Genomic DNA, 13,214 nt, shown 5'->3' with positions numbered 1-13,214 from the left:
ACAATCGGCCTCCCTGGTGGTCTTTTGGCATTCTTGTGGATTTTGGGTAAGTGATAGAAGGTGGGCAACATAGGGGAGTCGCAGTATAAAAAGGTAAACTCATCTGGGCTGATCATGCCTTCTTCCTTCCATTGCTTCAATAGATTTTCATAAGCGATGGTGCTTTTCACAAATTCCTCCCTTTTCACTGTGACATAGCACTCTTTGTCTTTCAGTTGCCTATGTGCCTCCTGTTCATAATGTTCCTTATGGAAGATGATGATGATGTTTCCGCCCTTATATGAGGGCTTGATCTCAATTGATTTATCATCTCTCAAGGATTTGATTGCTGCCCATTGTCTCCTTGATATGTTAGAATTCTTCATATCAATTCTCTTACTTGCCATCCTTTCCAAGTCTGCTGTCACTGCTTCATTAAACACATCGATTGCATCATGGGGTGTGTTTGGTAGTTTTCTTGATTTTATTTTTAGATTGCTCGGATCTCTTACTTGTTTAGGGGAAGTTTCAATTTCAAATTTTGCATCCTGTTCTTGGTTTTGTAAATCTTGTGTCGATGTCAGCAAGATTTCCAGGAGGTCATCATTTTCTGTTATACTTGTTGTTACCGGGTGAACTGCAGTTGTTTTATCTGGATTTAACAGAAAGATTTTTTTAAACTTTAACTTCCTGATATATTTAAACAGGTCAATTTTGGCATCCACAAGGTTGAATTCGCTAGTTGGACAGAAGCTTAAACCTTTTTTCAATACATTCATCTCATCTGTGGTCAATGTTCTTTTAGATAGATTGATGACATTGTTATCTTCTTCGGTAATTACTTCCTTCTGCGATTGGAGGCACTGCGTGTCACCATTGGGGTGGTGGTATTTTGTGAACTTCCCCTTGTGCCTCTTCCCCCGCCTCGTCCTCCTCTTTGGTTTTGTTGGGGAGGGTGATTTCTTAATTGTGGTCCCTGGCGGGTTTCTTTCATTACCTGGTATTCGTCGAAAAAAGGTTCTCCTGTCTCTCTTTCCTTTGTTCCCGGGGCTAAGTTTTGTGCCCCATCTGAGGTTTCTACTTCTGATTCCTCCGTGTCTATGCCTGCTGTCTGAGCGGTACCTTGTGCCAATCTTTTCCGTGTGGCGTCGAATTTCCGTGCAAACGTGAGAATTCTACCAGATAAGTAGTCCTGCTCATCTCGCTGGAATTTTGTTTGCTTCCTTTTTTGTAAAAAAAAAAATATATATATATATATAAAAAAATATAATTATCTAGTACTATGATTAAAATAAGTTGCTAAAAAGTGCATCATCAATCCACACCAGAAACGTGGAACATTATATTATATAGCATATATATATATATATATATATATATATATATATATATATATATATATATATATATATATATATATATATATATATATATATATTATATATGTGAAACATGTTTTAAAGCATTTTTTGCATGAAATGCAGTGGTATCAAACCGATATATATTATAAGGAACCATGAAGTATGACAAATATTTCCCGGTTACCCTTGAAATAAAGATTATCATCATAACGAGATCATCCAAACCATTCTGCAGAGCTTAAACAATGTCAGGGCTGCTAGGATTATGGAGCTGGAGAATTAAATATGCAACAAGGTAATATAAATTATGGGGAAAAAATGGAAATTATTTTCAACCATTTAAGCTAGAAACAACAGTTTTAGAGAATCTACAAATCTGAACTAGGATGCTAATTATATGTCTAATATGTTAAATACATAATTATGCCGTACACACGGTTGCCACAGACTTGATAAAATCCACTACTCTACATAGCGGCTTATTGTCTATTCAAGAAAGATAAACAAAACTTAAACATTCTAACTCAAACCAGTGGCCATTGTTAACCGAAGTTTAAATAAAAATAAGCTTTTGGGCTCCGTCGCCGAGGCCCCATTAAGGCAGGATTTTAAGGACAATACTGTACAATGAATGAAGATTCTTACCGCTTAACCCGGTGGGATTGAGACATTTGGTCTGGATCGGGTCGGAAGGAAGAAACGGACTGCGGATGGTGCTGGACTCTGCGAGAGCCGAGGCGAGCTGGACCCAGGCCAGGACGTAACCTGCAGCGAAGACGGAAATAGACTAGTACGGCAGGCATGTTGCTACATCGCGGCACACTGCTGATTGCCCAGGACACTGACACCCCACCGGGCACCCCCATGAAGATTGACGTCGCCGGGGGTAGTGCCAATGAGTGGAGGGCGCGAGATGTGAGGCGCCACCGATCAGAGGGTGCGGGCCAGACATAAAAATAGAACCCTTGTGGAGTCCCTGGACCGTTACGACCAAGTCAGGGTCTGAACTGAGTCTGGGGTCAGTGGGGGAACATTGATGGGAGAATCTGAGGCGGCAAGGAGTGGTTGAAGCTGCGTGCCTGACTTTAAAATGGCGCCCGGCTGAGACACTCCATAAGCAAACAGGCAACAGCACCTGCCTCGGGAACCCCAAAGCAATACTCACTGGCAGGGTTCCCTGCAGCTAATTCGTGGTCTTGCCCTCGGCGCCCACCCATGACCCCAGCCCTGATTCACTCCATTGAGATCCAGAGAGTGAGCATACTGGCTCTAATAAGAGCAAGACGAGAGAACAGATCAATTTGAACACGGCCATGCTGAGTCCACGTGAAAACCGACTAAGGAACCATAGCAGTAAAAACATTCAAGGGAAGAGAACTCTGTAATCACACCACTGGTCATCCAAAGCTGAGTACAGTCCCTAGGACAACGTCAACAAGGAACTAAAACTAAAGACTTTGGATAGCGCTATAGCGCAGTGGGCAGAGCCATCAGAACGCTTTAGCATCAAGGGTAAAGAGTCATACTGCACGTGTAGTCGCCTAAACAGATCCCAGAGCGACCGCACATTTTTAAAAGTCAAATCCTTCCACCACTTTAGGTGGGGGGAAACTGGACCAGAAAGAAACCATGGCCGATACATGGCTCATCTATACCGCCAAAAAACCAGCAAACCAATAGCTTCCTCTTATTTCGCCCACACGGCCACCAAAGAAGCGCAGGAGTCAGCATCGGGGTAACACAACATGCCGCTATCTAAGGAGGATCTCCTAGAGTCACTGAGGGAATTCAAGCAAGAGCTACAAGAGGAGCTAAAGGCGGATATAGTGCAATCCATGGATCCACACAAGGCTGATCTCAGTGGCAGACTCACCAGCTGGACGTAGAATCTACATCTACCAGCTTGGAACAGAAAACGGAACAGCTGACATCTACTACGCGAGATTTCCAAACTCAACTGCAAGCTGTGCTACTAAAGACCGACGATCGAGAACAGGTCAAGACAGAAAGACATACGGATTTGCAATCTGGATGAGAGAGCAGAGGGGCTGGATCTAGAGGCCTTTGTCATAGGCCTGTTCTCTGAAGCAATGGGGACAGCAACAGCAAAAATCAAATTAGAGCGAGTACATAGAGTGGGAAGACCCTATAAAGGGGAGACTCGCAGGCCTCAAGACATATTGGCAAAACTACACTCATTCCAGACCAAAGAGGCCGTACTACAGGCAGCAAGGAAACTAGAGGTATTAAAATTCCAGGGTCATTCCTGCCAACTGTTCCAGGACATAGCACCAGCTACCCAGGCCCGACGCCAACAACTCAGAATAGTTATGGAAAAACTCAGACGGGACAACATCAAATATCCATGCACATATGCTTTTGGTATAGTGTTAGAGTACCATAACAAAATGCACCACATAACTGAAGTAAAAGAAGCCTTCAAGGTATTGGGCTTACCGATAATAGAGACTACTGCGGAGCTAGGTGGCGAGGGGCAATAAGATGGTCCCTCAAAAGGAATGGAGAAGGGTGGGCGCAGGCAAACTCGCCACCTTCCCAAAGCACAGAAGAAACCAGGCTCCGCTGAGATACCTTGAGAGGCTCCACACCTAGTGCAAAGTGCGACCCATACTCAGAAATCGCTCGGCAGACTGCAATTAAAACAGCGACAACCAAAATGGTCCCTAAAAGTCAGGAAACGTACCTATACTCTACATCTTCAACAAAAAATCTCATTTAACATATGTAATTTAAGACTCAGAGGTTGGTAAAAAAAAGGACTATATTGCGGCAAAACATTTGCAAAGTTCCAATCGGAAAAGCAGAACTAGTCTTTAACTTTGCGTTTACCAGACAGACCTTGGCGATGGACTATGGTCCAACTCGAGTCAAACGCTTATCAGATACTGTAATGGTGACTCAAATGAGGGACAGACTGTATCCTACTGACCACCAATGACTATACCTCATTCCTTCACTTTGACTAGCACAGAATTTCTCTGCCCAACTCATTCACAAGGAGTCCCCATGTTTGGCCAAAGGCCTCGAAGGGTTTAATTTAAAACTTCTTACTTTCCAAACTATTGCTTCTTTACCTGCCCTGCCAGAGTTCTCCAAACATTTCTGAGAGCTGGTCATGTATTTGATCTGATCCGAATAAAATGTTCATTTGTGGCTCCTATTTCACTCTTTCCTTACAATACCAACCGTGTGAAGTGGTCTTTGGCTGTCCCAGCACTTGATAAAGATACAATAAACAGGACTCAGTTCTATTCATCTGGAGGAGATGTCACTTTATGCACCTTAGACACAGTTTTTTAATCAGGAACCACATACATTCATCATGCATCTTTTTGTAGTTTAGTATAGCTCAACAATCACTAAATATTCCTGTTGAAGCTCACTGGCGGCTCTATTTAACTCACTTCTGTAGGTGACATTGAACGTTAGAAAAAATTTACTAGAAGCAACATAATTGTGAGAAAGTAGGGGGAAGCATCCTGAGCACCCTAATTGAGTACAGGACTGAGAGAGACTTTACCTTTTGCCTTCTACCTGTAGTCATCTCTTCATTTTAATGTCAGAATATTAGAGAGAATCTCAACTTTAACAGGACGATTTGCTCAATTTTCCTCTGGGGAATGATCAATATGAATTTTCATGATGTGAAGATGCAAAAGACAATGCAGGTCAACTTGGGTCTTTGTCATGATCCTCGAAAGCTGAAAAACTATTTAAACAAAAGGCCCCTTGAAAATTGACCTTACTTTCAAGATTTTCAATGATAAAGGTCTGGGTGCCCAAGCTCCCAGAATTAGAGGTCGTTGACACAAAGTAAGTTCTTCAACGTGATTATGGTTTCAACCTAAACTCTAGATGCAATGTTTGAGGTTCTTTAATGTACTTCAGGCAATCAGAGCTATACCGGGCAATATCCAACACAGGGGAAAGGCAGGAATGAGGGAGGGTGTACAGATATATCACTCTTGGCCCTTCTGCAGCAATGGGAGCACGAAAGTCTGGGAAATAAAGTTACAAAACCTGAGGAATCCTCTTTGTATTGCTTTAAGTCCGAATCTTTCTCTGGCTCTTAAATTTCTTTATGATATTTCCTGACAAACTGCACCCTGGATGTTTCCCTCTTTAAGACTGCTTCCTACAACAAACTGCACAATTATTAAAATGTGCCTTTGCTGAAATTGCAAGAAAACAGTTAATACCTAACTTCCACCAAAACGCTCTCAACAGCAAAAAGAAACAGGTAAAGGCAAACAACCACCTTTAAATCTGACTTTTTTTGTTAAGAAAACAAAAGAAAGGAAAGAACAAGTTACTTATCTTCGGTAACGATTTACCTGATACAGACACAGTCTAGCAGCAGATTCCTTAACTTAGAATATGCTCCAGGTGCCAGCCTGGATCAGGAGATTTTTCAGCAGAACCTCTGAGCGCCAGAGGACAGCATCGCATGGCTCAGCCCGGACGTCGTCCTCGGATATGACATAAGTGGAGCCAAGTAATTCCCTGCCGGAGCGCTGTCAGTTTTCTATTGTGAAACTTTTCTACGCCACAACGCGGAGCCTCTACTAAAACTGTGAGTACGTGGAACCATACCTTCCTATGAGGCAAAGCAGCAATGGAAATGAATGTTATGGTAAACGACAAGCAGTCTGCAACCACATGAATGTCATTGTAAAGGACAACAAGACTGTAACAACATGAAGTTATGTCAATTGACAACATTTCTGCAACAGCAGAGAGTGTGCAACCATACGCATTAATTATGACCAATTGACTGTAACATAGTAAAAAAGACCCCAAACTAATGGAGAAAAAGTATCACGGGGAGTGAGGAAAGAAGGATATGACCAATCTCCACACTGTAAAAGAACCAGCATGCAAGAGCTTGGATGGATATAGGGGCCCACCAACCAGTTGCAAGGATGGGTGGAGAAGCAACAGGTAAAACAGAATAGGATACCCTGACCGTAGAAGGATGTGAAGAGATGAACACGCATGAAGACAGAGACCACAGGCAGAAAGACCAGTGGGAAGAACCCAACCTAAAAAGGTCCTCGCAGAGCGGGGATAATGGGTGGGCGTTAAGGAATCTGTGGCTAGACTGTGTCTCTAACAGATACATTGTTACCGAAGGAAAGTAACTGATAGAGACATATAGCCGCAGTTTCTTTAACTTGGATAGATACCAAAGCTATACCCAATTGAGGAGGGTCTGCGACTGAACCCCACCAAGCTCCAAAGAGAAATAATCTGCCAATAAATATTGATTAAAAAAGTGCAAGCGTGGCTGACACTTGATCCATTAAACTCTGGAAAAGGAGCATGAACAAGGAAAGGCAATGTCACCACAGTCCGTCAAAGGACCGTACAAGACTTTCACCTTCCATGAAGGAACAAAGGGATATCACAGAAACCAGATGGCCAGTGCACATTGAAAGCAAATCAAATAAGCTTCTGTAACAAGAATAAGAAGCAGAACTGTGTGTAGGATCCCATGGATCAGCAAAAAATAAAAGTCCCAGAGAAAGGACAAAACAGCATGGCAGAGTCAGAGCATACAAAAGGAACATGCACTACAGTGTAAGCCAAGAATGACATGTAGAGAGACAGATGTCACCCATGTAGAGCTATACTAAACCATGACTACAAGGAGGTACATGTAGGTGGATAAGAGGGATACACAGATGCAGACCGTGTGGACCGTCGAAGCCACACCACACACGGAAAAGCCCATTAAATGTAGCATCGACAGCACATATGCGTCGGCAGAAAGACACAGAACAAATCACCAGGTAGTCATACTGACCAACCATACACTGAAGTACACTGGTGAAAGAATACCAGCAGAAGCCGGACACAAACATAAGGCTCACTCTCATAATAGACAGAGAAAGAGAGAGAGACATAATCTGGGACTAAGAAACCCAAGATAGTGCGACAAGGAAAAACATAGTATGAGTGTTCTCCCGCCTTCAGTATACATATTATGATATGTATGCATATCTATACATACACACACACACACACATATATATATATATATATATATATATATACATACATACATACTTAAGAATACACACATAAAAACATTTTTTATTAAGCCAAGGGAACCTCGAAGAGCATGCCAAAGACAAATCCAGCAGCCCGCACAATAGGTACCTAAGGCACCAATTTGAAACCATAGCAGGACAAACATGTCAAAACACAGTAAATCACATGCAGATATATTCAGAAATATGTATATATAACCATATACAGACACTGTATAAATTACAATGAGGATCTCTGAACAGAGAGACTGCTAAGGATAACATCCGCTGAGGTCATGAATAGAGGGACCTGAGACCCTGCCTCGCAATGAGCAGAGGGAAGACCAAAGACATATGCACTTCCTAACACCAGAGATTGAAGAGTATACAATACCCCAAAGATTAGAGCGCAGCCAACGCTGTGGCCCAAGCTGGACCATCAGGCCACCCAGTGCATATGAACGTTCCCAGTGTGTACCCACAGACCGTGTCAGAACTGAAAGCGGAACAGAAACTGCTCCGGAAGAAGAACAGGAAAAACATGCTCATAAGAGACACTGGCTTAAGGCTAAGACACCCAACATAGGCAAAAAAGGTGAAAACACAGCGAAACGCTTGAAAGACAGCCAAAGGCAAGAAAATGAAGACGTGAACATGCCAGATGAGCCAGTTGTAGCGTAAACCTAGCAATACTCTTGAGAAGTCTGCATCCTCAGAGGCAGGAGAGAACTACGGACCAACCATAAAATACAAACATGTAAGCTCCAAAGAAAGCTACACCACCGTTGTGGGTCTTACCAGAGGAGAAGTCCCACACAGTAGGGGGACGGGAGGAAGCGAAAACCATGTCGTGATAAGCCTAAAGCATGAACTATAGGAAAATTCCCAAGAGGGAAAGAAGATAACAATCCTAGGAGGACCTCGCAGAATCCTTAGTAAGGACCTACACCATCCAGGAAGAACAGTACCTGGGGCATAGTCCACACACCACCCAGGAAGAACACCTCCTGTGGCAAGGTAGTATGGCTATACAATACCCAACGAATACCCCACATAGGGTATGTCACATAAAAAGCAAGGGAACAACTCTTGAGAATAGCACTTAGACAGAGGAGAGGAAAATAAGGGCAAAAACAGTAGTCTAGCTATACTGCCCGTCTGGGAATTAGCTTGAACCCAGAGATGGTCACCAGAGAAAGGCAGTGAAAATACTGCAACCAATGCAAACAAGACAATAAGTCCACAACAATGGACTTTAAACCATGTAAATCACGGGAAACCCGACATGAGACGCTGGACCGCTGAGTTTGCATGACCGTCAAAAAGATAAGCCCCATCAAAAGGCAAATCTCATAGACGCTCCTGAACATTCTCAGGAAAACTGCCATCACGCAGCCAAGAATGCAGACACAGAACAGCTGACATGGCTATAGCCCGACCCACTGAGTTGGTGGTGTCCATGGCTGATCGAATTGAAAATTTTGCCAGCTCATGACCATCATGGAGTATTCGAGTCAGGTCAGCCCGAGGGCTTTCCGGAAGAGGGGGAAGGAGGCGCTCAAATAAGTCCCAGAGGGCGAAAGTAGCCCATGCAAACAAGCAGGACGTGTTCAAGGACCAAAGGCCCGAGATTGCGGACGCAAATATTTGTCTACCACATGTCTCAAACCAGTGAGACTCCCTTGTGGATGGAAGTATCAGAGGAGAGGACGATGGCAGCGAAGCAAAGGCTGCCTGGACGACAAGCCCTTGAGCCCTAGGGTGTAGGGAAAGACGGACCGGGTCATCTGGAGCCAGGCAATAAGGTTATGCGATAGCACGTTTCACAGGGTCCCCCGAGAAGGGCATCGCACAAGTCCCCAGAAGAATGTCGTACAACGACGTGCCAAAGGATAGCAAGGGCTCAACATCTGCTTTGGCCTGGTGGAGCAGATCCAACAAAGGATCGGAAGACAGAGAGAAAGAAGGAGGCTGGTTCTGTAATGTGTCAGCAGCTTTGCGAACAACTCGTGCAAACGCTGCACTAGCCTCCCTGGTCAGTCTAGGTGGTGATAGCAGATCATAATTAGGGGACGGTCGCAGGCCAACATGTTCACCAAAGGTCACAGCCTCTGCAGCCCGAGGAGGGTCAAGGGACTGCAATGGCTCCAGATCAACATGTTCCGAGGAATGCGTAAGCAACACGGGGGTGAATCCCCTGGGCCTCATCCACCATCAGCAAAGGAGGAGGTCTCCGGCGTCAAACAACATCGAGACTGCACCGCATCGACGTCGCCGAACGCCGAAGGAGACTCTGTCGGGATAGTGTCGACCCAACATCCACTGGGAGACTGCGGTGTGGGACGACGTTGACTCGGGGACAAGTCCCCTGCTGCTGCTGCATCAGACGTCAGCGCAGGGAGCCCCACAGGACTGTGCCCGGACACCGTAGGTGGACTGCGGCCTGACGTTTAAATTGGAAGCCCCACCGGGCCAACTCCCAACGTCGCAACGTCTCCGGAACCGTCACCGACATCTGCCGCGTAGGTCTCACATTACTGAAAGCCCGAAGGCATCTGGACACTGTTCCCAAATGCAAAAAGGCATCAGTAAGGCCTCAGAGGAACCACTTCTCCAGGATCTGTGCTGCAGGTGCGGAAAAGAAGAAAACTGATGTCAGCGTGCTGGGAGGGACTTATATGGCTCCACTGACGTAATATCCGTGGACGACGTCAGCGCAGAGCCATGTGACACCGTCCCAGGCGCGCAGGGGTACTGTTGAAAAATCACCGGATCCATTCTGGGGCTTGGAGGATAGTCTAAGTTAAGGAATCTGCGGCTAGATGTCTCTATCAGATACATAATTATACCAGGGCATGCATCCTGAGATTTGTTTTGCTGCACGATTCCTACTCAAACTCCTTTTATGCCTAATACTTCAAATAAAAAAAGCCAATCAGGCATGCCTATTGTGAATATTATCTCTGTAGAACATTTTATGTCTTTCACAGTGATCCCAGATCAGATATATAAATGGAGATATTTAATTGTTAGACAAGGTAATTAATATTCCATAATGAAGGGTACAAGCAATGACAGATTTTATGAATAACTAAGTTTATTTGCATTATATAGGATACAATAAGCAGGTCATGTAGGTGGCAACTTACCAAAAACAAATAAAAATATTTGTTCCATTTATAACATTTATCAAAATGAACACAGTAATCATTAAAAATGATGGAACCCAGTGGGCTATCAAGAAATAAAAAAGATATTTCTTTAAGGTTTATATCACTTACCCCTCAGTCCCAGTAAACGTCCCTGGTGCAAGATTACAGCTAAAGAGAAAACATAATTTTGTATACGGTAAGTATGATAGGACCGCAGAGAATTAATAACTTTGCAACTGGAGAGTAGTCCTGTGTGGCAGGCACACACTTTTTATTCTGTAGTAACATAGGGCCCGATTTAGAGTGTGGCGGGTTGTAGTTGCTCTGTCAGTGTGGAGGAGGACATTACATTTGCCATGCTAACAGATCACCACTTGCCAAATTTAGATATAAATGCTGTTTCTACTGGGGTACAAATATTTGATGTACAACTGCTGTCAGTTTTGACAGCCATCCACCAAACCGTTTGTTTTTCAAAACGAGCTCCCAAAGTGGAAGGTTTTGAAAAACAAATAGCTAATGCTCCCCTCCCACATAACCAAGATGTTTTTCCTATGGGTTGGGGGGCGGGGCATTATTTGGATTTTCATGTTCACCAGTTTCAAGTTTCCCCCGACACTGATAGCCAGACGAAAAAGACATTACATTGTCAGCAGTAAATAGGGTGCGCAGGCCTGAAGCCCTTACTCTGGCATTCAGTGCATCGTCAGGCCATAGGAATACGTTTTCCGAGGCAACTGAAGCACCACCAACGGAAACCTCACAATCTGTCCGACTTTATATAAGAGAGGTGGTTTAAGAGTTTGGCCCAGTACTGTCTCCCCCAACTCTAAATCAGACCCATAGTCTTCCAGATACACTTTAAAAAAAAAAAAAAAAATAACATAATTCAAAATGCTGTACAAGATTTCCAAGTTACTTTCTTTGCAATGGCTAAGTAAATTCATGGACATTTCTCATGCAAATCTTCCCAGGCACTAGATTGGATCCAGAAACGTCTTTGTGGAAAAAAACCTTTATAATTACCAAAATTGGCAAATATGGCATGTTAACAAGTTACTTACCTTTGGTAACGCATGATCAGGTATAGACAAGATCTAGATGCAGATTTCTTACCTTTGAATTTTCCAGGGATCAGACTGGATATGGAATGTTTTTGCTTGAGCAGTAGCCCTGTGCGCCGGTAGGTGGGGCCAATCAGCCCCACACAAAACTGTTGGCTTCGTCCGTGCCGGAAGTGACATCCAACCTATATGGGCGCCACAGCGGCGTGCTGAAGTCACTTACTTTTCACTACTTTGCACGCCAAGAGAGTGGAGCTATGAGGTGCACTGACACTGGTGTATCCAACCTGAAAGGGATCAGTCATTACCCTAGAAACTTGTCTGCAGAGCAGGGGGAATGGGTGGGTCAAAAAATAATCTGCGGTTAGATCTTTTCTCTACCAGAAAATGCGTTACTGAAGGTAAGTAACTTGTTCATCTGATAGAGATATCTAGTCGTAGATTTCTTACCTTTGAATAGATCCCCAAGCAATACCAACCCCAGTGGTGGGCTGCGGACAAATTCTAAACTAAAAAGTCCTGCAGGGACGAGCAGGCGAAGTGCCCATCCCTGCAGACCTGACAAACAAGGTACTTATCTTCAATAACGCCTTATCTGGTAGATACATGATCAAGCCGTAGATTCCTTACTGTAGAATTTCCCAGGTGTAAGGTTGGATCCAGAAGACTTTAGCTCGAGCAATATTCTAGGAAACCCACCTCTCTGTACAGTACACTACAATGGGGTACACTGTGCAGAGAGGTCAAAGAGACCCTTATTGCTTTAAAGAGGCAAAAGTAGATAATACTAATGGTCTACTTTTGTGGTAGTGTGGGTGAGCAGTTAGTCATATCAGAGGGTAGTACTTAGCATTTACTGTACACACCAAGACAATAAATGATTACACACACTCAAAGAATGAAGTTGAGGCCAAATTAGAAAAATAGTATTTTTTCTATAAATATTTAGACCAAGGACTTTGGTACAAGATAAATGCATTTTGCAATATGATGAGTTACAGTAAAATGCAATAACCACAGTTGTGTGCAATTACACACAATACATTTTCCATAGAAGGAAAAAGGCAAGTGGAAAAGCAATGCAATTCTAGTATTTGTTGTGGTTACTCTTTTGGAAATCGCAAGGTCTGTGGCCAAGGTCAAAGTGACAAGGACAAATTCTCAGGCGTTTCCCGGATAGCTGGGGAAACAAGACAACAGAGGTCTCTGTAACTGGCGTGCTATGAAGACAGGGAGCTACCTTCAAATGCAAAGGAAAGGAGGACTTGAAGGTAAGTCCTGACACTCTCAACGGAGAGCAGGGGTCGCAAGGGTTCTGGGACCGTGGTAGCACAGCTGGATTGACGGTGCCCCGGATCGGTGGGCTGGGTGCAGAGAAGATGGACAATGGCTTGCAAAGATGCATCTCATGAGCAGAAGCTGGGACCTTAAAGGGACATTTATGAAGCTGCTTGACCACTGCAGAGGAAAGTCGCTGGAATCCTGGAGTCCCTTGTCGGGTGCTAGCTGGCTGTAAAGTTAGAGTCCGCCTGGACTCTGCCTTGTAGGTTTTTGCAGCCAGTTGTCTGGTACCCCAGGTATTGGTGCCTTGCAGCTCCGGTGTGA

The 13,214-nt window shown here is 44.0% G+C and overlaps 1 protein-coding gene across 4 annotated transcripts in view; it reads right to left on the bottom strand.

The window, feature by feature from the left end:
- SPAG9 (sperm associated antigen 9) overlaps positions 1-13,214 on the bottom strand; it is a 1,654,314-nt gene that overhangs the window by 138,300 nt on the left and 1,502,800 nt on the right. For 3 of the 4 annotated variants that reach the window (XM_086930851.1, XM_086930852.1, XM_086930854.1), the window contains one exon: positions 10,675-10,713. The exons of the other annotated variant lie outside the window; for it this stretch is intronic. In XM_086930851.1, coding sequence (XP_086786977.1) covers positions 10,675-10,713 — 39 coding nt within the window. The remainder of the gene's footprint in view (positions 1-10,674; positions 10,714-13,214) is intronic. 4 annotated transcript variants of the gene reach the window in all.

The sequence above is a fragment of the Lissotriton vulgaris genome, chromosome 7, assembly GCF_964263255.1.
Source record: "Lissotriton vulgaris chromosome 7, aLisVul1.2, whole genome shotgun sequence".
NCBI lineage: Eukaryota > Metazoa > Chordata > Amphibia > Caudata > Salamandridae > Lissotriton > Lissotriton vulgaris.
Note: the sequence above shows the minus strand (reverse complement) of the source record. Positions and strands in the feature narration are given on the sequence as shown.